This window comes from Myxine glutinosa, chromosome 9, assembly GCF_964187855.1.
Source record: "Myxine glutinosa chromosome 9, kmMyxGlut1.1, whole genome shotgun sequence".
Classification (NCBI taxonomy): domain Eukaryota; kingdom Metazoa; phylum Chordata; class Myxini; order Myxiniformes; family Myxinidae; genus Myxine; species Myxine glutinosa.
In genome coordinates, this window is record NC_136269.1 from 111230511 (window position 1) to 111255631 (window position 25121).

The 25121-nt window shown below is 46.9% G+C and overlaps 1 protein-coding gene across 4 annotated transcripts in view; it reads right to left on the reverse strand.

The window, feature by feature from the left end:
• The window catches only part of LOC137435086 (uncharacterized), a 254059-nt gene that overhangs the window by 220370 nt on the left and 8568 nt on the right, over positions 1-25121 (reverse strand). Inside the window, exon 1 of one of the 4 annotated variants that reach the window (XM_078784665.1) lies at positions 20103-20434. The exons of 2 other annotated variants lie outside the window; for them this stretch is intronic. In XM_078784665.1, coding sequence (XP_078640791.1) covers positions 20103-20400 — 298 coding nt within the window. In that variant the 5' untranslated portion in view covers positions 20401-20434. Of the gene's footprint in view, positions 1-11844; positions 12732-20102; positions 20435-25121 lie in introns of those variants that run through there. One more of the 4 variants, XM_068128529.2, reaches the window with a different exon arrangement.

Consider the following 25121-nt stretch of genomic DNA (forward strand, 5'->3'; position numbering starts at 1 on the left):
TGTACAAAAAATCTCAAAGCTGAACTCTGTTAATTTTCAAATCACGCGACTTATCTTGACTTTTACTGTGGGTATGTTTGTGTAGTTTGGTATATTTTACTCCAGTGATACCAGTAAGATGTCCTGCAAATATCATGCCAAACTATACATATTTGATAAAGTTATGTGCATATTTATATACAATAGTCAGATTTGACTATTAAGAAAAATATGTTAACCTTTACCAAAAATATGGTTCTGAAATGTTGCATTTGTATCTCATTGATACCTATGAATTGTTATAAATATATGAATTGTCCTAAATATATTGATGCAAAGATATTATGTTTTAATCACATGTTAAAATCATTTATTATATAATAAATTATTTTAGCATAATGTGATTTTAGCATATGTGTTTAAAACATAATTTCACCAAATCATTAGGCGTTAAGCCTCTCACAAACTTGAAACTCATTATGGAAAGATTCACGTATTTTCTGTTCGTATCCACCATGTTGGGCGCGGCCGGAAGTGCCTCGTTATCAGGTCAGCTTCACTTCCGGTGTTTCCGCTTCCGTTCAGCGTCAGTGTTGCCTGATGTTCAGACCGATGACCGATGTTTGAGATGAACTTCAGCTTTTCACCAGCTATACAGGTGCAGCATTGATCTTTTTTGGCTTGAACACGGACATCTTTGCGACGGGAAAACGCTGATTGAAAAGTTTGATACCTACAGCCCGCAGTCCGGCTATCGTGAAGTCGGGCTGCACAAATTTCAATTTTTTATAGGATTCGACATTACGGCAGTAATGGGACGGCACGTAAAAATGCCGGCAGAAACTGGCTATCATATTATGCAATTTCTGATGTTTGCAGGATGTGGTGAACTGAGTTGAGCTTCAACATGGAATCCAAGGTAAAATGCCAGAGCCAAAAGCGGAGTTCTGACACAAGTACTGACTGGACCCTCTGCATCTTCTGTCAAAACAGAGACCCAAAGAAACCAACGAGAAACCTCGGAGACGCCGGAATTCAAAGAGTCCGTGAAGCCGCTGCAGAGCGCAAGAAGTACAATGACTCTGAGAACTGGCACACTGTTGAAAGAATTCAAAACATTGACTTTAAGGAAATCACAAAACAGACTGAAGTCCTGAATCACAAAGACTGCTATTCGACGTTTACAAGTTCGTTCAAAATAACTCGACTCAGGAAAAAATATGAAAGCACTCTTGCCACCTCAAGCAGTGCACCTGAGACAAGTTCACCACCGAGACCATCTCTACGCAGTAAACTGTCCATTATGGACACTGATTTGTGCTTTTTCTGCCAAGAGAAAAGTTGCAAACAAACGTATTTGGTCGCTACCTTTGATGTTTCTGACAAAATTCTCCAAGGAGCTCAAACAGACCCTGTGTTGCGGTGTCGCCTGGCAGGAGTAAGTGATCTCGTGGCTGCTGATGCCAGGTATCATCTTAAGTGTTATGTACAGTTCAATAGAAAAGCATCGAAATCTAGTACAAGCACAACTCAAACGTCCAGAGATATCTGCTTTGAGAAAGTCGCATCTGAAGTATCGACTGGACTGGCCCGAGGTGAAATCTATACGCTTCTAGACGTTTGGGAAAGGTACAGGTCTTTGCTCAGCGAATTCGGCATTGACGCTGGACCATACCGGGACAATAAATCCCGCCTCAAAGAGAAACTACACCGACTTCTTCCAGGACAGATCAACTTTGTACCTCAACTCGATCCACATCAACCACAATTGTTGTTTTCCACACTGTCATCTAAGATCGCTGTTCAGACACAGAAAAGGCGTTCGGATGAAATGGAGACAAAGAGAAATATGGATGATCTTAGGCCAACCCAGTTCTCGCGCTCAGAGACAGAAGAGTTGTTGACCTTGCATCACTGCGCGTTACGCATTAGAGGTGACATCAGTTCTCGTCCAGGCCTAAATAATTGCACGTCAGTTAGTAAGGAGAGTGCCGAAAAGATTGTACCGGAGAGCTTGTTTCTATTCCTCAGTATTTTGCTGTCTGGGGAAGTGGACGGACAGGCTGACGATAAATTTGTGAAGCGAACTGCTTTGAGCATAAGTCAAGACCTAGTCTACGCAGTGTCGAAGCACAAAACGCTCACACCAAAACACGTTGGACTTGGCCTAGCAATTCATCAGGCAACACGTTCAAAATCGTTGATTGAACTCATCCATCACGCAGGACACTGTCCCAGCTATGACCAGATACGTAGACTGGACACAACTCTTGGAGTTCAAAATCTGCAACACTTCGCAGATTGCAACAATACTCCTGTCCCTTCAAATATATCATCCAACAAGTTTTGCCAATACGCTGCTGATAACATCGACATTATCGAAGAAACGTTAGATGGTATGGGGACGTTTCATGCGACGCAGATGGTTGTTTACCAGAGAGGGACCCCTCAACATCAGCAACAGGAAGTACTTCCTCTTGGAAAGTCAAGGTCCTTGAAGGTCCCTCCCGAACTTCATCGTTTGGAGAAAGTCACTCGCCAATCTTCTCGAGAAGATCCTAAATTCACAGCCACCTTGAATGAGACGATGTTTACCCCAGATGATCAGGTGTCTGACGAAGCTTCTGCCCGAGATATGGCCTGGATTCTCTCTCGCATCCATGGCTCTAACAGTGACGATGTGCCAGCGTGGACCGGGTTCAACCAAGTTACAACACAAGACAAACACGAGCTCTGCACAATCGGGTATTTGCCGCTCCTCAACGCCCCGGCCCACGAGAACGACACGCTGTGGACAGTTATGATGCGATGCCTGAGGATTTCCAACATTATAAATCCTGGCCAGTCCACAGTCATTACTCTGGACCAGCAGCTGTACTGCAAGGCCAAGGAAATACAGTGGGCAAACAGTAATGAATGCAAAACGATATTCTTGCGACTTGGGGGGTTCCACATTGTCAAGAATTTCATGTGTGTGATTGGAAATCATTTTGCAGACTCTGGTCTTACGGAGGTGTGGGCGGAGAGTTCCGTTTTTGGAGAGAATACAGCTCAAAATAACATGCAGGCCAAATCGTACAACCGGGCTATTCGTGCACACAAGCTAACATTTGAAGCTGTTTGGAAAACACTCTGGCCGACATTCATCGTATGGGCTAAAGATCACCAAGTAGAAGAAGTTGAGCTCCAAACATTATCAGTCCACGTCGTAGAAGCTTTGGAAGCACACAATGAGCGAGATGTGACCAGCAACAAAGTCAAAGCACTGAAAGACGCAGTTCAGCACTCCAGAATAACAAGACTGTTGGACGACTTCCAAGAGACACAACCACCCACTACCAGATTTTGGGTGACGTACATCAAAATGATCTCCATCTTGTTGCTGTTCCTGCGTGCAGAGAGAACTGGAAATTGGAACCTACATAAATCGTCCTTTGCTGCAATGTTACTCTGGTTTGCTCAGTATGACCACGCAAACTACACTCGCTGGGGGGCAGTTTATCTTGCTGACATTATGATCCTTGAAACAAGCCACCCCGATGTTCACCAGGAGTTCATGAATGGAAATTTTGTGGTCAAGACAACCAATAACACATTCAATCAGCTATCGACGGATCAAGCCTTAGAGCACGTCAACAAAGTCGGCAAAGTTGCCGGTGGTCTTGTAGGAATAACGAGATCAGAAGGAGCAAGAGATCAATGGTGCCTCACATTCAACGAACGGAGCAGAATAGTAGACGACACAAGCGCCATGTTGGACATGCATGCTACAGATGAAGACTACAACCCTTCTTATGTAAAAGAAGCCGGACCCTCAAGACTAAAGCGGGACAAGGAAGATGTTCAGAAGATTGTCGACCAACTGAAGAAATTCGGCATTTTTCAACACCAAAATCTAGCTGTCGTTAGCCTGGCCACTCGAGATGTAGCTTCTCCTCAAATAACGGAATGTCTTCTGACAGCACATGCACAAGGGCAAGACAAATTGAAAGAATTTGTGGGCTTACGTCTCATCATGAAAAAAGTGGGATTCCATGACAAGCTCAGACAGTCGAAAAGCCTGACGCTGAAAAGCATGTATCAGGTCCAGAACAAAAATTCGACTCTGAAACAAAAACTCGTCAAAGCAGACCGTAACCTCTTTCAACGCTTGCTTGTTTCAAAAGAAGCTGGACGCGAGGTGGACCTGAAGGAAATCCTCAGCCATGAACTTTCGCCGGTTCCTCTATCACTTGCAGACACATCCGGAGCAATGCGATCCACAAACAAAGCAGCTCTCGGAAATATCCTTCAGACAAGAACAACTGTAGAGAAAGAGCCGCCGACAGCAAATCTGAAAACGTGTGTAATCATCGATGGCCAGGCACTTGTTCAAGCAATCGGCAAACCTGCAAATGCCCACAATTTTGGACAACTCGCAGACCGGTTCGTAGCCTCTGTCTTCAGTCACTTCAGTGACACTTGCTCCAGAGTTGACGTTGTGTTTGATAGGTATGAAGCACATACCATCAAGGACACCACTCGGATTTTACGGACCGGGAAAACCCGGCCAATACGTCGCAAAGTGGACAACAGGGATGTGCCATTACCCGTCAACTGGAGGCAATTTATTGACCTCCCAGAAAACAAGCAAGACCTGGAACACTTTTTGAGCATGGAGCTCATTCGTCAAGCAAGGTCGACTCAACCGAATCGTGAAGTCGTGACATCTGGCGGATTCCATGACCGAACGGCGGTTGAGTCATCCCGTGGAACGGACGTCAACTCCCTCAAATCAAACCACGATGAAGCTGATACCAGAATATTGTTACACGCCAAGTCTGTGACAGATCTTGGGTTTGAGCGTCTGATCATTTGTTCCAGGGACACAGACGTCCTTGTTCTCCTCGTTCACTTTGCCAGTGACTTATCTGGAGAGCTTTGGTTGCAAACGGGAACAGCGAAGCAACGGAGCTTTGTTGCTGTGCACGCTGTAGACCTTGATCCAGCTCCCCGCCACAATCTTCCAGCATTCCATGCCCTCTCGGGCTGCAACACAGTCAGTCAATTTTGTGGCATTGGCAAAACAATAGCATGGAAAACGTTCATCAAGAACTGTCCCTTATTGGACGGGCTCGGACGCGGCACACTTACTGAAAGAACACTGACAGATGTAGAGAGCTTCATCTGCAGACTGTATTCAAACAATGATAACAACACAAACATCAATGACGTGCGTTTCAAAATGTTCCTCAAAGGTCACAAAGAACCAGAGAAGTTGCCACCAACCCGATCTTCTCTGAAGCTGCATATCAAGCGAGCACACCATCAGTGTACAATTTGGCTCTCTTCACTGATCGCACAACCAGATATATCTTCCCCGGTGGGAAATGGATGGAACAAGGACGGTACAACTGGAAATATACTTCCTCATTTGATGAGTGATAAACCATTTCCAGAGGTTTACCTCAAGCTTACACAATGCCAGTGTAAGAATTGCGAATCTCACAGATGCAGTTGTCGTCTTAAGGAGCTAAGATGTACCGCTGGTTGTGGTTGCGCTGACGGAACGTGTCGGAATCCTTTGAACAGTGCCCAAGATGACTCGGACTACACCACCGAAGACTGATGTTAATATTATCCCAACACAGTTTTTTTTTGAAATCAAACGAACTTCATCAAAGTATGTCCGTACATTTGTACAAGCTCAATATAATGCATCAAGATGTAATTTTCTTAGATTTTCAGAGCATTTTTTCATGTTTGTCTCTCCATAGGGAAAGAAATAGATAAATTATCACTTAGATCGTTTGAGGAAGATGTGTGTATTATTATAATATGTCCAAATACAGCAAATTTCATTGTTATCCTGTATAAATACAAAGTTGTGTAATTTTATTACAATCCGGAGTTTTCGGAGTTTTCGATAATGGCGGCCACTTTGTTTTGGCTGTATAATATTTAAAAAGGCCAAATTTGATGGGCATCCACTTGAAATATGTTCACTATGAACCACTTTAACAGTCTGACATGGATGCCAGCTCCTAACATTCCGTACTCCCTAAAGTGATTTCTAGGCCCCTTTTCAGATTTTGCCTCTAGTCTAACAGCAGCAGCGGAATGCAGCAAACCGCCCAATGCAGTTGGCAATTGACGAAAGGGGAATGTGAAGGGAATCTACCTTGTTTGAATTCGGTGCAATGGAGTGTCAATTAATGGAAGACACATCCTTAATCTAATACACATAATAAGGAGATAACTACTGAACAAGGAGGAAATCTATGATTTGCTACGTGATTGTATATGGAATAACTACGGGCACGACCTTTGACCTTTATACACCAAATGGAGGAAGGAGGGTGATATTTTACCACAATAACAAAACACAATTCTCATATCCACAACACTGCACCCTCCTCCTCTTAGGCACGTCCCGGGCCTATTACTTTCACCTTTAGTGTGGCACGTAGGTGTAGTTCCCCCTACATTTAACCTGACCCTGAGTGTGACAGTTTTAAAACATAAATAAATATGTCCCGCTGCTCCAATGCACCCTGCCTAACAGACTCACGCCCACAGCTAACCAAATTGCGGAATTGTCTTCAAACTACAACATGAACGATGGGGGAGCATTATTTACAGTTACTCTACTTGTATTTACAAAACGCAACCCAGGACCTGTGATTGTTCTTTTGGGGGGGAGACAGCCTGTGCTGCATCGACGCACCAGAAAGCACCAAAAATGCACCAAGGCACCAAAACGCCATCAAGCACCAATCGGTGCACAGTCACCACAGTTCATAATAAAAATAAACCAACAAACCCCTGGTGGTGTCTTGCTCTGCGGCTCCCTCTGCTGGCTATTTGTTATTCTTCCAGTTGTCTTTTCTTCATGTTCTTCTTGCTGGCGGCCTATTTGGACATAATAAAAGTGCACAACCGTGTCCATTGTTCCTTTTATTTATGGCCCACAGGGCCGACTATGTGTGGTTCACCTGTGTGGCATAGGTGCCATGGTACCCAGGTCTGCCAGCAAGATCTCGGGCCATCATGGCTGGTTCCAGCAGAGGGGCCATGCCCCAACCCGTAGGGTCCATGAGTGGTGCTCAGCCACAGACATGTGGTCCATACGTGGTGCATCGATGCAGACAGCTGGTTGCGGGAGTTTCGGGCACACAATGGCGGACTACCGCACGTTCCCCTCGGCGCCCAGTGGCGCACAGTCCTCGGGTGTGAGACAAGGGGGGGGGGCAGCAGACAGGTGAGCGAGGGGTAAGGTCACAAGGGTACACATCAAACAAGGCAATGCAAGACGAGGTGCGTACGGAGAGCGAAGTGAGAAAACTCATCCCTACCGTACGTCACCCCCCCTGTTACCTACTCTACCCTTGCCCTTACCCCATATGTACAAAAATCTACACATTTACAAATTCGTCGCTACCGTCCCGTCTCCCCTATATTTCCCTTATACCAAATTCGTCCCCACAATCCCTCTAATTCAAAATTTGCCATCACCCAATTCATCATCAATCCTCATAAGGAGGGAGAGATGGAACAACAAAGCACAATGTCACACCCACGTCATGATGCGTCTCACATTCCAAACATTTGCACCAAAATAATAAAAACAAACCATGGCATGGTGCGGAGCACCGTCGTTACCTCAGGTGAGTGGATGTAGATGGTGCGAGGAGATTCTTAATCCTAACTATCCTCTAAATGACTTTAACACACTTTACACTACCCGGGGTCTTTCCCTGCCAATCCATTGGCCATCTTACTCTATGCGGTTTTAAGAACCAAATTCCCATTGACCAAACTGTGGTGCTTCATCAATTTTGGGTCTCACTCCCCCGATTCAACTCCCTGTGCCCTTGCACAATTTCTGGGCTGAGTCGTGTAGCTCTCTCTGCAGGTCTACCCACCTGCACACCTCCACCACTGCAGTTGCCTCTGAGCTTACCTGCTCCTTAACCTAACCTATCTAACTGGGGAAGGCCCTCCTTGGCGCTTACCCCACTCGGTGCCCTCTCTGGCACTGGGCTACCCGAGTCCGTCCTCCGGATCCTCGGGCCCCATCCACAACAACTCTACTGGCTCCCAGAGCCCACCTGCGGCCTCACCTGGCCGACATCCTAACAGTGGCGGAGTGCTCAACCAACTACACACACTAACAGGCTACACGCCCAGCCATTTCCACGACACTAATGCACCCATCCAAGCACCATTCTTCCACACGCACCACAGATGCCAATATCCAACCACAATTTACCTACTCCCTCTACCTAACTCTTACACTACCCTCCCCGGGTATTCGTGATGGGGTCCATCCTCCCCATACACACCTTCGCACCATCCACTCCACTCCACCGTTTCCACCATACTCACTCCACAACCATCCATTCCACACTCCATATATTCTATACTCCATGTATTCCACACAACCATTCTCCATACACCTGTAGTTGCACACCTGTGCAATCACTCCTGGTGCTTTCTGCACCCTCCTTCCCCCAGGACCATTCAGTCAACACAACACACATCACCATTACTCATACACTGCTCCATACACTTCCACGCTCAATACACTTTCGATCCTCAAAACCATTGCCTCAGGCACCCAGATTTTCCCACGCTCACACACACATCTCTCCCGAGCATTGCCTAGCAATTCCTCATTTGCTCGATATCAATACTCACACATACGCGGCATCATCTGATCTACCTGGTGCCCTGCTAAAACTCGCGCTTCCCCGTCGCCCCTTACATTATTGCGCTCCCTCGTTATTATCATCCAACTACCCTCTCTATGTCCCCGACTACCTGTCCAATGTTGCTACCTAACCTTACCGTTACCTATGGTCATTTCTAGGTCCCTACACATTATCCAAACCCTCCCTCGGCGAGCTTACACTGCCATAAACCCCATAAAACTATTGCTCCTTTGCCCCGTTGTGAGAGATGGCAGAGTTGCCATCCCACCACAACGGGTATCTCTCACTACCAATTTTGCTCTCAAAATTCCAACCAATCAAAATTTTTCCAATCACTGCCAATCCTTCTACCAATATTTTGCCAATCATCAAATTTTTGCCAATCACAAATTCCCTATCCCTACCAACATGTCCATTAACTTGAGCCTCGGTGCGTCTTTACATCCTCAAAGCCCGGCTTCGTAAAGCCGAGCAATGAATTCGGGTGGTTTGGTCGCCTGCAGTTGGATCCGTCCGGCATTCACGATTCTGGGGAGGAGGCATGCTCGGGCCGAGGTTCCATGCATCATCGCGGCTCGGAACCTTGCGGTCTCCAGCCCGACGACCGAGGCTCGCCTGGTCGGAACCCCGTCCCCGCTAGGGGGCGTAGGTCCGACCCGGCTCCCTTCCCCCGGAATCGCGCCGATCACCGCTCTAACGCGGCTCCGACCATTCAGTGCGGGGCCCGACCCGAATCGTGCGCGACGCTCCGTAGCGGGGCGAAGCAGCATCGATCCGCGTGAAGCTTGGCATCCAACAAAGCACGATCCGCGCAAAGCTTCGCATCCAACAAAGCGCGCCGCGCACCGAGCGCCCGCGTTGGCTATCCGTCACCCTAAACGCTACCCCATGCAACGTCGATGCTTCACTCGCATACCCACACGCACACGCGACCCTTTTCACACTCACAAAGCCCGGCATTCCAACGCCGTCCGTACATTCCACACGCTCCGTCCATTCCACCACCGCACTCCTTGTTACACACCACACCTCTCGCGCACCCCTCTTGCGCACACTCGCCGTTCGCACACTTTGGTCCACACCTCTCCTCCGTTACGTCCTCCGTAACACTCACCATGGGCGTGCACTCTTGCATCCACCCACTCATGCGCTCCGATGTGCCCTGCCGCACACGCGCCACAACCAACTCAGGTGTGCTCCCTCGCACACTCTCGCCGTCCATTCCGGGTGTGCATTCTCGCACCCGCTCCACCACCAACTCACTCTCCGTGTCACTCTCACCCTCGCACGTACACTCCGTATCGCTCTCACTCCCTGTGTCACACCCCGTACACCCCGACATGCATTCCCGCTCGCACTCGGTATCACTCCCATACTTTATAACACGCTCACTCTTTGACGCACACTTTTTCCTCACACGCGTGCCATTTCCACTCACACGGGACCCTTCTCCAACGCCCGGGTGCCATATCGATCCCAATCGCGCGACAATTCTCTTCGCGCCGAACACTTTTCTACAAAATCTACCCGCACAACATACAGCACGACTCACCTGGGGGATCCATTTCTCCACGCGCACCTGCAAATCTTTACAAGGATTAGCAAGTACGGCATCAGGATGTGTATTCAGACTTTGAGCAATATCCATCTCTCCCTTCAATTCCCGGGCTACCTCCGTCGTCTTTTCAATTTCAACCATAACTATTGCTCTTTCATTATTCACCTCAACGACCGCTGGCTTTATTAAAATTCCCACTTGTACCTCAGCGGTCGCCGGCTTCCCCATACCCCGGGTCGCGATCTCTATACCCGTCATATTACCCGTGCTTTTTTCCACTTCGCCCAACCAGTGCTCCTTGACCCGCTTTACCTCCTCGTGCACCCGTGGGACCTGCTCTCCCAACCTGCGGTCTCTGTCCCTCTCCAACCCCTCATTAATTTATTTGGCTTGGCCAACCATGCCCCCCAGTTTGTCCCCTAATCCGCTTCCGAATCCCTCAAATTTGCTTCCGAGCCCCTCAAATTTACTTCCGAGCCCCTCAAATTTGCCTCCGAGTCCCTCCAATTTGCTTCCGAGTCCCTCAACTTTGCCTCCGAGTCCCTCCAATTTGCTTCCGAGCCCCTCAAATTTAGCTTCTAGCCCCTCAATTTTTTTGTCTAACCCTCTCTTAATTGCTCACTAGTACCCCTCGCTTCGTCCCTCATTCGCTCACCCAATTGCTTAATATTTCTTTCCATCATTTGTCCCATTTGCTCTCCCATCCTGTCCATACCGTCATTCTCTTTCTGTATTTCCACCATGAATTGGGCCATGAAGGCTTGCATTTGGACCACCCCCATTGGTGCAGCGGGCGCGGCTGCCGCAGCCATGTGCGAGCCGCCATTTTGTGCGCCTGATAGTGATACCTCCTCAACCACCTCCTCATTGTTCTCCTCCTCCATTTCTCCCACATACATTTCCCCGAGGTCCTGGGTCGACTCTACACCCTCTAATTCCCCCACCGGCATCCCGTCGCCTTGACCATCCATGGCACGATTTTCAAATTTAAGATTTTATAAAACAAAATTTTGGGCCACTCGTAATTTGAGCGCGCTAAGCGCTTCAGATCCGAATCCCACTCCTGACACCAATTGTTACGGATATGGGGGACGGCTCTCCCGTTAGCAAGGGGTGATTAGCCCCTTGTCCTTTTAAGCTGGCCGTCTCCCCGGTCCTGGTACTTGTAACGCCCTCCCGCGGGATGGAACGGATCAGGGTTATGGGTCCAGGGTTTATCCCGAATACCTTTATCCGTCCCTCCGCAGAACAGGGAGACAAGTACCGCTTGAACCCCGGTTTTAGATGGACTAGTTGCCAAGCGGTTTTAGCAACCCGAAGTTCGAGCCATTAACAGTACTAAACCCGATCCTAAACGTTGGCCAAATCGTGCCACAGGTATTCAATTGGGAAAAGACAAAGACGAAGGATGTGAAGAAGAAGAAGACCAAAAGGTTGGAAATACAAATACAATTTATTACTACTATTTACACAATGAAAGAAACCAAGGAAGAAGGAAGGAAAATAAAATAATGCAGAAAGAGGGACGGACCAGAAGGACACAGTGCAATTTAACTTAACTAAACAGGCTTAACTTATACCCCAGGACAAGACACACAGAACAAACTCACGTACACAGAAGGATAGAATGGCAGGAATGAAGGACTGGAAGGAGAGAGGAAGGTTCAGCTGGGGCAGATGTTTCGGGCTTGATCCCGCACGGGACGTCGGGCTGGACCTCGACGGCCACCGATGCCACCGATCCTGGTTCCCGTGGGGTAACGGGTCGAAGCTGCCTGGTGGGGCCAACGCTACTTGGTGGAGTCAAAGCTGCTGGTGGAGGGTCTGGCGTGACGGGTTCTCTCTCTCTGCTCTGCCGTTTCTCTGACGCAACTCTCAGGACTCTTTTGAAAGGCTTCCGCGCGCGCTTTTTATAACGCCTCGGGCGATCAAGCCGCCGGCCTCTAGGACACGCCCATCGGTGAGCTCGCCTCGGCCCTGATTGGTCGCGAGGGCTCACCGATCCTGCCCTTAGAGGAGGCGTTGGCAAGGCCACGCCTTGTTCCCGGCGCTGGGCCAACTCCTCCCACCTTCTGCTCCGAGATGACATCGTGGCTAATGGAGTCTTGCAGCGATAAACCACAACCCCACAGCAGCAGTGGAATGCAGCAAACCACCCAATGCAGTTGGCAATTGACGAAAGGGGAATGTGAAGGGTATCTACCTTGTTTGAATTCGGTGCAATGGAGTGTCAATTAATGGAAGACACAGCCTTAATGTGGGACTGCCAGTGGCAACATGTAACCCACTGCTGCCTGCCACATGGTTGGGTTGTTGGCGACTAAACCGTCACCCCAAACTAGCTTAACTCGGGGGGCAGGGTGACTGTGATATCCTGCCAGGAGTAAAAATAACACCTGACAAAGGGCGGATGAGCTCCCTTTGGGAGCCATCGGCCATCTACCACGGAGATGGTGTCTCCAAATACAAATCTGAACAAATCTGTCTACAAATACAAATCTGTTTCCAAAAATCCAAAATACACATAATAAGGAGATAACTACTGAACAAGGAGGAAATCTATGATTTGCTACGTGATTGTATATGGAATAACTACAGGCATGACCTTTGACCTTTATACACCAAATGGAGGAAGGAGGGTGATATTTTACCACAATAAAAAAACACAATTCTCATATCCACAACAATATATATATGTATATAGAGAGACACACACACACACACACACACACACACACACACACACACACACACACACACACACACACACACACACACACACGTCCCACATGCACAAGTATATATCCCACATCCGACATGAATATACATGTTTTATAGTGTACGTGAACATAACTAATAAAATATAAACGAAGAAATATCGCTCGGTAATTTCCTGAAACTCGGTGAAATCCCTCGGTTTTTCGGTGAAAACCCTCGGTTTTTCGGTGAAAATTTTCCTTTGGGCGGAGTAATAATCGCTCCGAAATATCTTTCAGCAATTTCCCGTCTGTTAATTTATTTATTTTACATATGTGAATGACACGTCCATGCATACGTGAAATGGAGTTTGTTTTTGCACACGTGAAATTGTGAAATGAACACGTGAACCTTTACTTCCGGATAATAATGTTGAATGAAATAAGAACGAAGAAATATATGTCGGCAACATTGTTCACGTTTTTGTGACGACTCTCATCAAACGGAAAAGTAATACATCTTAACAGAAAAGAAAAAACGAATTTTTCATAAATGTCGACATTTTGAGCTATTTGGGCGGTGTATGATACATCGTCCGACGTCGATTCTGCTTGAGTCATTAAAGATTTCAAATAAACCTATTTAATGTGTATGTGCATGTAACTAATAAAAAAAACGAAGAAATATCTCGGTAATTTCCTGAAACATATTTTACTTCCGGATAATAATGATGAATGAAATTAGAACGAAGAAATATTTGTCGGCATCATTGTTGACGTTTTTGTGACGACTGTCATCAAACGTAAAAGTAATATATCTTAACGGAAAAGAAAAAGCGAATTTTTCATATATGTCGACATTTCTCCCTTCTGTTATTTTAGGCGGTGTATGATACAACATGGAGTGATTTTTTAAAATATATCTGCATTTTCCCGTGTGTGCGTGAAAGTGCTCAATTATTTCTGACACCGAGTCAAAAAACCATCGATAAAAATGAAATCAGATGGTGAATTCGAGATAAAATCGTGAGGGTGACTCAATGAATGGGCTGTATTTTACAGGCCTTTGAGAATTCATTTCATTCTATAAACGGAAACTTTCATGAGATTTTCTTCCCGTTTTTTTTCCACCGAGTCTAAAACTATGTTAGCGACTGTTAAAAATGAAATGATATATCGAATAAGAGTTGAAATAAAAAGAGCATGACAGCACGGGCCTAACTAAACAGGCCTCAAAGCTATGCGAGTAAATAAAATGGTGGATATTTGTTTATGAAGCCGCTCCAAGAATGGGTGGAGCTACTCTCTAAACGGAGTAAGCCACACTCCCGGACAGACAGACAGACAGAATCACCTATGTCTAATGTAATATATATATATATATATATATATATATATATATATATATATATATATATATATATATATATATATATATATATATATCCACAATATATATATATATATATATATATATATATATATATATATATATATATTTATATATATATATATACTGTGTATATATATATATATATATATATATATATATATATATATATATATTATATATATATATATATATATATATATATATATATATCCACAATATATATATATATATATATATATATATATATATATATTTATATATATATATATACTGTGTATATATATATATATATATATATATATATATATATATATAGACTGCCAGGTTTCCAATTTTTCATTTCATTTCGTGACCTGAAAATCGGGTGGGCATCAAATTCGCATGATAATATAGAAAAAATTAAGAAATAATGTTCATGACTTTTCACAAGTCAGATTCTGGTACGTTAGTCTGTAATATAATGTTGAAATGTATAATTTTATTTCCAAAATCTCCGTTTAGCCTCGAACGCATTTCGATGTATTGACCAATGAGGATCGCGCTTATTCGCGCTACGAACGATGTCTGGGCTTCCGGCTGCGAGTAAACAAAATGGCGGCCTCCAGTAGCAGCGACGGTGACGAGGGTGGGAGCGAGAAACGCTGTTATATGTGCATTTCTCCGGCCAAAAGATCAAGTTTAATACCTTTTAGTGATATAACATGGCCGCGATATATGCAATTTGTTCTTACGTGGCAGAATTTAGAAGGTGATCAAGCTGAAATTGCGAGAAATTTTGTGAAGAACCACGCTGACGAATTCGGCGAACGTGGCAACAGTATGGTAACAATACCTGCTATAGCTATACCGCATGATGCAGCGTTTCATCAAGTGTGTTATTCACGATTTACCGATAAACAACGAGTGAGCAGGGTGCAAAGCAGCATGAAAAAGAGAGAAGAAAATGCAGCCAATACTGGTAGGTTGAATAACTTGAATAATAAATCATGACAATGCTTCAAAACTTAGTTTGATTTTTTTTTTTGTGAGGTATATGTAAAATGATTTTGTGTGTAGTCGAACGATTTTGAATTGAAGGAACTGTCCAATATTTATGCAAGGAGGTAGGGCCGAGGTGAAACAAATAAATTTTTAAAAGGAAGTCTGAGGAAGGGGGGGGGGGGGGGGGGAGGGAATCTAGTCGGGCTAACCATGACTTGAGGTCGAGACATTTTAAACTCACATAATTTTAATTGTTTTCTTTTATGTGTATTTATTGCAGCTTCAACATGCAATGACATCAACGTCAACATTGACAAGGTGCATAAAGGCCCACAACCAGTCAAGAAACGTGCTCTACGCTCCAGCTTAGGCAAGCCCAAATGTTCAGCCAGATCCCAATATGTGTTGCCTAATATATGCATCCTTTGTCAGAAAGAGAGAACAATCAATACAGGCAAAAGGGGCCGAAGAAAAGAGCCTCTAACAAGGTGCTCAACAATTGAGGCACCAAGACTGCAGCAAGCTGCTAAAGACAACAACAATACAAACCTGCTGCTTCAAATTCAAGACCGCGATTGTGTTGCGATAGAGGTAAAATACCATGGTCGCTGCTACAAGGAGTATACCCGGTATTTAGGCAAGCTAGCAACAACACCTAATGCAGAGCAACAAGGAGACTCCAACTACTCAGAAGCATACACATTATTTTGTGCAACAGTCAAGGATCTTATAATAGACAACAAGGAAATCTACAGACTGAAACGACTTAATGACATGTTCATGAAACAAATCAAAGCAACACACGGAATAGAATCAAACTACAAAAGTGGCTTTCTCAAGATAAGACTGATGAAAACATTTCCACAACTATGCTTTCTAACCCCATATATGCGCTGCCAAGGACACCTTGTGTATGTTAATGACATCTCCACTGAAGTGCTGCTTGAAGAAAAGAAAGTGTTGCAAGAAACCATGCATGGTTCAGGTGATGACACAACAGAGACAGAACAAACATCCGACTCTGAACCAACCCCACCAAAGCAACCTGGGTATACTGAGAATAACCTTAGAGAACACTACTTCACTGCGCTACAATTGAGAAATGCAATAGATGAGATCAAGCCAAATATGCCATGGCCCCCAACCTCTGAGCACCTGACAACAAATGCTGCAGAAGCAATTGTACCTGCCTGTCTCTATAACTTTATTGCATGGATGGTGGGAGTGTCAGACGAACCTGATTCTGATGAGTTTGTAAAGATGGAATCTACAATACATAGAAGAATTCTCACAATTGCACAGGACATCATATACCTCCAATCAAAGGGAAGGAAACAGATGCCCAAACATTTGTCACTTGCAATGACAGTACGTCATCTCTCAGGTTCAGCCCAATTAATCAGCCTACTGAACGGGTTTGGTTACTGCGTCTCAAACTCTGTCGTCTTAAATCATGACACTGCACTGGCTAACCAAGAACTACATCGTGGAGAGGATGCTCTTCCATCAATCATTTAGGCGGGCAAGCATGTCACACTCGTATGGGACAATAATGACTTCGGGGAGGAGACATTGTCTGGGCGTGGAACAACGCACAATACCAATGGGATTATAATACAGCGACCAAGTCAATCCCATGAAGTAGTACAACCAGCACCAGTCACTACAGTTAAGAGGACGCGGGAGAGATCGATGCAGCCACCTGCAGTGAACCTTGCCATATATTATGGAGGGAAAAACGAAGGACCCGCTACATTCGCAACCAGCGTTCCAATGGATCGAGCAACGTACTTCCCATTACTCCAGCACCCTAAGACGATAGACCTAGCATACCACATCACCAAGTACAACATTGACGGGACTCTGCCATCTTGGACAGGATTCAACCAACTACTGTCTTGTGTTGAAGTTCCACCAAAGAGCGTGATAGGGTATCTCCCTGTCATTGATGCCACTCCGACTGAAATGAATACGGTACTAACAATACTGCAGAGAAGTGTTCAGATCGCCGACAAGTTACAGTTGGAAGCAGTCGTCATTGTCGTTGACCAAGCCATCTATTGCAAGGCACAGCTCATTAGATGGAAGAATGCACAGTTCATGAAGAGACTGGTAATTCGACTTGGGGCATTCCACACTGCAATGTCCTTTCATGGCTGTATTGGAAAGAGATTTCGAGATGGTGGTCTCCAAGACATCCTGGTTGAGTCAGAGATTGTTGCAGTGGGGTCTGTGAATGGAGTGTTCAGCGGCAAGCATTACAACAGGGCAGTTCGAGCCCATAAGCTGATGTCAGACGCGATGCAGCAGATGCTCCTGGATGCATATTTTGAATCTATTCCAGAACATGAAGCGGGTAGAGTGAAGGAACTTTTGTCAAACTTAGCTGAAGCTTTCCCACATCCAAACTACCATGTCATTCTCAACAGTGACAAGTTCAAAGACTTCAAAACCTCCTTTGACAAATTCTTAGAAGCAAGTGACACCAAACCAACATTTCGCTTCTGGAGTTCATACATTGAGACGGTGGAGCTTCTCTAGCCCATCTCGAGTTTATCATGACGTCAATGCGCACTGGTTCGCTTGTACGCCGCGTAATTGTCTTTGATGGGTTAAAATATCACCCCTTACACACTTATTGGACCTATTAACAGTTTCAAAATAGCATTGGTAAACCACCATGGATCGTAGTAGCAACACCAATCACAAATATTGTACAAAAATTTAACATTATGCAGGTTTTAAGGTCCAAAAACATGACTTTCTGATAAATGCATCAACAGCATGTTATTTTACCAAGTCGTTAAAACAACATTTTTACTACTTTTGGGGGTCTGAATTAATAAATATTGCTGCCAAGACCAATGTGAACATGACATCATATAGTTTGTGTTGTTTTTTTACTGTGTAAATGGGTATTTCAAATGTAACATACAATTGGTGTATACTGGTGTTTTGGGGCAGCGGTTCTCGGTAACGTACCACGATATCGCTTGTGAAAAAAAACAAGATGTTTTGGAGGTCATAAGGCTTCATCCCACACCCTTCTTGCCAAATCCCTAGGTTCAGGTCATGAAATCAAAAAAAATAATAGATATCCACCCTATGGCCCTGTGTCTAATATATATATATTGTTACAGACACGACTTTGATGTTAAAGTGGGCCGAGCGGAATGGCCGTCGTGTCCGCACAAATTACCCGACTATACTCGACGTTGACGAAGTCGCGCGATGCTGGCTCAATAAGAAAAAGAAGACACCCGGCTGGATTACAATAACACAATACGACACCAGGGGTTCAGTTCTCAAGACCTCCGGAGGAGGTTATATTAAGGCGGAAGGTTAGATTACAACTACAAGAGGGACAGCATAGAAAGACAAGCACTTAGACACAATCTTATATTATTCCCAACAGACGACAGATAAACGGGACAAAGCTGACTCACACGGGGATTGATGGAAAGGACAGGCGGGTAGCGATGGCTCCAGGTGCACCTGGGCTCAAAGGTCAGAATCGACTCGGTCCGGTCCAGAGATGCGGGGAGGTCGCAGCGCTCGGATGGCGTCTTGTCTGCTCAAGCTGGGGGCGCATCTGACTCAGCGCTCGCAGGTGGCTTTCCTTCTCCAAGCTGGGTGCGCATCTCTCGTCACATCCGGCGCGTGGCCGCGTATATCCGGCGGGGAGTGACACGCCCTCGGCTCGTTAGCTCCGCCTCGTGGAATCGGCACGTTGCTTCTCATTGGGTGCGTGCGGGGGGTTTACCAGGCTCCGCCCTTGACGAGGAGCTGACAAGGAGCCCCTTCGTGGTAACCCCGTGGAGCGCATGGTCTGGAGCTAATCGAGCCGGTGTGAGGACGCATCCTCCCCCGCTCCGCCGCCATCTCCTCTGTTGTTGTTGTAATTGTTGGGGAAGAAGATGGAAGGAGGTATGGGAAAGGTCCTAAACTCACTACTGATGCCATATAATCACATTCTGGTGCAACGAAGAGTCATAATTAATGGAGACGAGGCCTTAACTGACATAGAATAAGAATAACTAGGAAGATGTCCGAAAGTTGTCTACGTGTGGTGCGGTGGACCTGGGCACGACATTTAATGGGGGAATAAGGGGAAGGTCGGCTCTACTGATTGTTATTTACATGCAATGGGACTAGGGAATGGGGGATCGGGGAAAGTTGGGGAGTATTGGAGAAAATAGGGGAATATTTACAAGCGGATATGGAGGCCAAATTCCATATTCGCAACATTGCACCCTTCTCTACCCTCGGGGCGTCCCGACCCGATAAATTTTTACCTACTTTAGTGTGGCACGCAATGTAGTTCCCTCTACTATTAACTCTACCCTGAGTGCGACAGTTTTACAGATATTCACAAATGAGTAAATATGTCCCCCTGCGACGTTGCACCCTTCTCCTCACAGAAACACACCCACAGGATAACCGAATCCGGAAAGAATTCTCAAACTAAACATACAGCCGGTAGGGAGCATTATTTACAAGACTACGCTGCTATTTACACTACGATCCAGGACCTGTTTTTGGAGGAACACATGCAGATGTTATGCATAGAGAGAGAGCGCGCTTGCCAACATAGATACACCAACCCACGAGTGCTCTGTGGCCGACGGCCTTTAATAACGTGCAGAGCACCCTTCCCGAGCATCAACAGCACCACCCCACCACCAATCGGTGCAGTCACCATTGTTCATTGGAATAAAAATAAATTCGACAACCCCTAACCCTGCAGGTGTCTCTTGCTCTTCTTGTGGTGCACTTGGTGGTGTTAACTATCAGTGGTTCACCTGTATGGCATAGGTGCCACGTTGATCCATAGGTCCATCCCCGGGTGGTGCTTGGCCGCAAACGAACTGCGGTCCATTGTGGGTGGCCACAAACATTGCGGTCCATATGGTGTATCGATCCCGGCAGCAAACAGCGAAAGTGCAGGCCCACAACTGCGCAGCCAGCACCTCTCTCTCCTCTCTCTCTACCCCAAAGCCAGATCCTCGGAGGTGGGAGACAAAAGAAGCAGACAAGTGAGTAAGGTGGTAAGGGCGCAAAAGTGCACGCAATGTAAGGTGATGCACACTGGGGGCACATGGGAACCAGGTGAGACAGGTACGTTCCTATCGTACGCCCCCCCCCCCACCAGGTAACCTACATGGCCCCTCCCTTACCCCTTACTGTATCCACAAAACACAACACTACCCATAAACATCTACTTTACAAATCAACAAACATCCCTACTGTCTTCCCCGTTCCTCCCATAAACCAAATTCGTCTTCTCTCCCTCCTAACCAATCAAATTTGCCATTTTCAACTCTCATCAAAATTTGCCATCTCCAACTCAACATCATAATTTGCCATTACCAATTCATCATCAGTCCCTCCTAGGGAGGGAGAGATGGAATCACCCCAATGTCTCATCCACGTCGTGATGCGTCTCACAAATCCAACAGCAATTCTCATTTCTGCAACACACACAAAGAAAACACAGGTGTGGAGTCATCATCATCACCACAGGTAAGTGGCTGCGTATGGTGCGACAGGTTCATCAATCCTAACTATCTCCTAAATGACTTTAACAACTTTACACTACCCGGGGGCTTTCTCCGGCCAAACCATTGGCCCTCTTACACTATGGGTTCTAAAATCCAATTCCCATTGGCCAAACTGTGGTGCTCTTCAATTTGGGGTCTCACTCCCCCGATTCATCTCCCGGTGCCCTCGTACAATTTCTGGGCTGCGACGTGTACCTCTCCCAGTGGGTCTACCCACCTGCACACCTCCACCACTGCAGTTGCCTCCGAGCTTACCTGCTCCTTACCCTAACCTAACTACCTGGGGAAGGCCCTCTGGCACTCTCCCCACTCGGTGCCCTCTCTGGCACTGGGCTACCCGGGTCCGTCCTCCGGATCCTCGGGCCCCATCCACAACTCTACCGGCTCCCAGAGCCCACCTGCGGCCTCACCTGGCCGACATCCTCACAGTGGTGGAGTGCTCAACCAACTACACACACTAACAGGCTACACGCCCAGCCATTTCCACAACACTAATGCACCCATTCACAATACCATTCTGCAACCGCACCACAAATGCCAATATCCAACCACAATTTACCTGCACCCTCTACCTAACACTTACACTACCCGCCCCGGGTACTCGTGAAAGGGGTCCACTCTTCCCCCATCCACTCCTTCGCACCATGCACACCACTCCGTACCACTTACTCCAACTCTCTCCACACACCTGTACCTGCACACCTGTGCTCTCACACCTGGTGCCACCTGCACCCTTCTCTCCCCAAGCGCATTCGCGCTGATCCACAACACTCACTACTCATACACTGCTCCACACACCTGTCCAGTTGCACACCTGTGCAATCACACTTGTTCAATCCTCACACACACAGCATCATCTCAGCTAACTACTCCCTTCTGAAACTTGCGCTTCCCAGTCGTCCCTTTAACTATTGCGCTCCCTCGTCATTATAATCCACACTAATCTACCTGCGTCCCCACTACAGGTATCAGTCACTAACTAACCTTAACGTTACCTAAGGTCATCTTCTCTAGATCCCTACACACAATATCCTAACCCACCCGGGCTAGTTTTCACTGCCATACACCCCATAATCTAGTGCTCCTTTGCCCCACTATGGGAAGGATGGTGGATTTGCCATCCCACCACATCGGGGGTCTCTCACTACCAATTTTGCACATCAAATTTCAACAAATCAAAAATTTGGCCAATCACTACCCATCATCTGCCAATCACTACTGCCAATCCCTTGCCAATCGTCAAATTTTGTTTTTCTCCAATTTTGGGTCCAAAACACTAACCTCATCACCCAGTCGACTCACTAATACCTCTCGGTGCGCCAATCCCTGTCCAAAGCCCGGCTTCGTAAAGCCAAGCAATGGGTGCTGGTTGTTTTGTGCCAGCGGCTGGATGCGTCCCGCATTCGGTGCAGGGACGGGGGCTTACCCGGGCCGAGATCCCACGCATCACCTCGGCGTGGAGCCATCCAATGCCCCGATCTCGACCTGCCGGCACGTCTCACCAAAAAGTGGTCGCCATGACGACCCTTTCTATCGGGCTGCCAGCTCCGCCTAGTGGAGCCTGGACGCGGCCGTTCAAAGCGAGGCCCGGCACGCACCGAGGGCCCGCTTCGGCTAAAAGTCGCTCTAACCTCTAACCCGTGTAACGTCGATGCTTCACCTGGACGCTTACACCCCGCAGCCCGTTCCTTGCTCACACATCCAGCCGTGCCCATGCTCCTCGTACCTTTCCTTACACACCCAGGTACACTCATTCCACTCACAGCCTTGGTCACACACCTGACCACCGAACATTTTGGCACACATTCGTTCGTAGCACACCTCACCAAAACACGTCTTCGAGCCCCCTCCTCGGTCACCTCCTCTGTGACAATCACAGGTGTGCCCTCATTCGCACACCCAACCACGTGCCTCACCACCAACTCCAGCGTGCATTCCCACTCACGCTCTACCATTCCAGGTGTGCATCCTTTCATCCCAGGTGTACATCCTCGCTCACCTGTCACAACTAACTCACGCTCCATGTCACTCTCACTACTTTCACCTCCATTCCTGACAGCGCACTCACCCTTACTCTTGACAGCGCACTCTTTCCCCATGCACCTGTCCGTTACACACCTTGCTCGCGCACACTCTCCCGTTACACCCTCTGTAACACTCACCACAGGTGGACACTCTTCCTTACTTCTGACAGCGCACTCTTTCCTCATGCACCTGTCCGTCACACACCTTTCTCGCACAACCTCTTCCGTTACACCCTCTGTAACACTCACCACACCGCGCTTCCATGTGCTCCCTCGCACACACGCTACGACCGACTCATTCTCGCCAGCACCCTCACTACTCCTTGGCACGCACTTTTTCCTCACACACCCCAGAGTCGGACTTTCTTGCACACCTCCTTTTTCGCACACCAGACCTGTCACACACCTCACCAACGGCCTTTCACGAACACCCGGGTCCATCTCGACCCCCAATCTTCTTAAATCACCTGGCGCATCATACGCACGACCATATTGGTCACCACTTACACCGGGTCCTCTTCCTCTTCGCTTCTCCTCCATCACCTGCGAATCCCTCATCCGGTTAATGAGCACATCATCACGATCCAAACACAGACTTTGGACCAATTCTTTTATCTCCTCTTTTATCTCTTTCTTATCCCCTCTCCGTCGCTTCTTAATTTCGCTCATCCCTTCTTCCACTTCTTCTAATTTGTGCTTCACCTCTTTTATTCCCCGGTACGTCTCCTCAAGCTCGTCCTCCAAGGCTACCTTGACCGTTTCCATGTGCGTCCTCACCTGCCGGTCCTTCGTCTCCATTACCTCTACCACCTCGTCCAACCTCGTTGTCAGTCCCTCACGTACCATCTGACATTCCCTCTTTGTCGCTATTAAGTCGTTTTTTATGTCGTTTTGTGTCGCTTTTAAACCTCCTAATACCGCAGTGTTCCTTTGAACCTGCTCCGTTAGTTCTTTTTGTCCCTCCGTCAGCTGTTCCACCTCCTGCGTCAGGACCTCTATGCCCCCCTGTAACTTTACAGTCCCCTTTCTCACCTCCTTCTCCATGTGCTCCTTACAGTGCCTCACCTCCTCGCGCACTCCTCCGACCTCCTCACTCACTCCTCTTCTGATCTCCTCTCCCATCACTTGCATCTCCTGCCCAGATGCCACCCTCATCTGCTCCATTTCCTCCCTGTGAGCATCCAGTTTGGTTTCTACCCCCATTCTGACCCCCTCTATCTGCTGCTCCATTTGTTTAACTTCCCTTTCCGCTTGGTCCCTCATGTCCCTCAATTTGCCTTCCATACTGTTTTCTAACCCCTCTAACCCTTTTTTCACTCCCTCTATTTGATTCTCTTGAGCGGCCATTCTGTTTTCTACCCCCGTTAACCCATGTTTCACTCCCTCTATCTGATTCTCTTGAGCGGCCATTCTGTTTTCTACCCCCGTTAACCCATGTTTCACTCCCTCTATCTGATTCTCTTGAGCGGCCATTCTGTTTTCTACCCCCGTTAACCCATTCTTTACTTCTTTTATCCCGTTGTCTAACTCCTCAAATTTCTTTTCTAATCCCTCACCGGTACCCCTCATTTGGCCCTCTAATCGCCCACTATTAACCCTCATTTGCTCACTCTGAGCATCCATCCGGTTCCCCATTACCCCCAATTGCTCACTCTGAGCATCCATCCGGCCCTCCAATCGCTCACTATTCTGGGCCATAAGGGCCTTCATTTGTATAAAAAAAAGTTCCAATCTTCCCAGCGGCGCTACTTCGGTCGCGGGCACGGTGACCAGCGAGGCGCCTTTTTGCGCGCCCGAAGCATCGTGCGCGAGAGCGCCATTTTGTGCACCTGCTACCCCAGCTGTTTCGCTCTCCTCATGTCCCTCATGTCCCTCAATTTGGTCCTGGACCGACCCTGCCTCACTCTCCCCTACCGGACCCCAGCCGTGTTGATCCGCCATAGCGCGACTTGCAAAATTCGAGTTTCGTAAAACAAATACAAATTTCGCCGTTATAATTTCGCGCGGGAAACGCGCTCCGAATCGATTCTACTTGTTACCAATTTGGGCCTAATAAATTTAGTCCCGGGTTCGAATTCCACTCCTCGACACCAATTGTTACCGTACTAACACAATTGGTGTTCAAAATTTGGGCTAAATAAATTTAGTCCCAGGTTCGAATCCAACTCCTGACAACCAATTGTTACAGACACGACTTTGATGTTAAAGTGGGCCGAGCGGAATGGCCGTCGTGTCC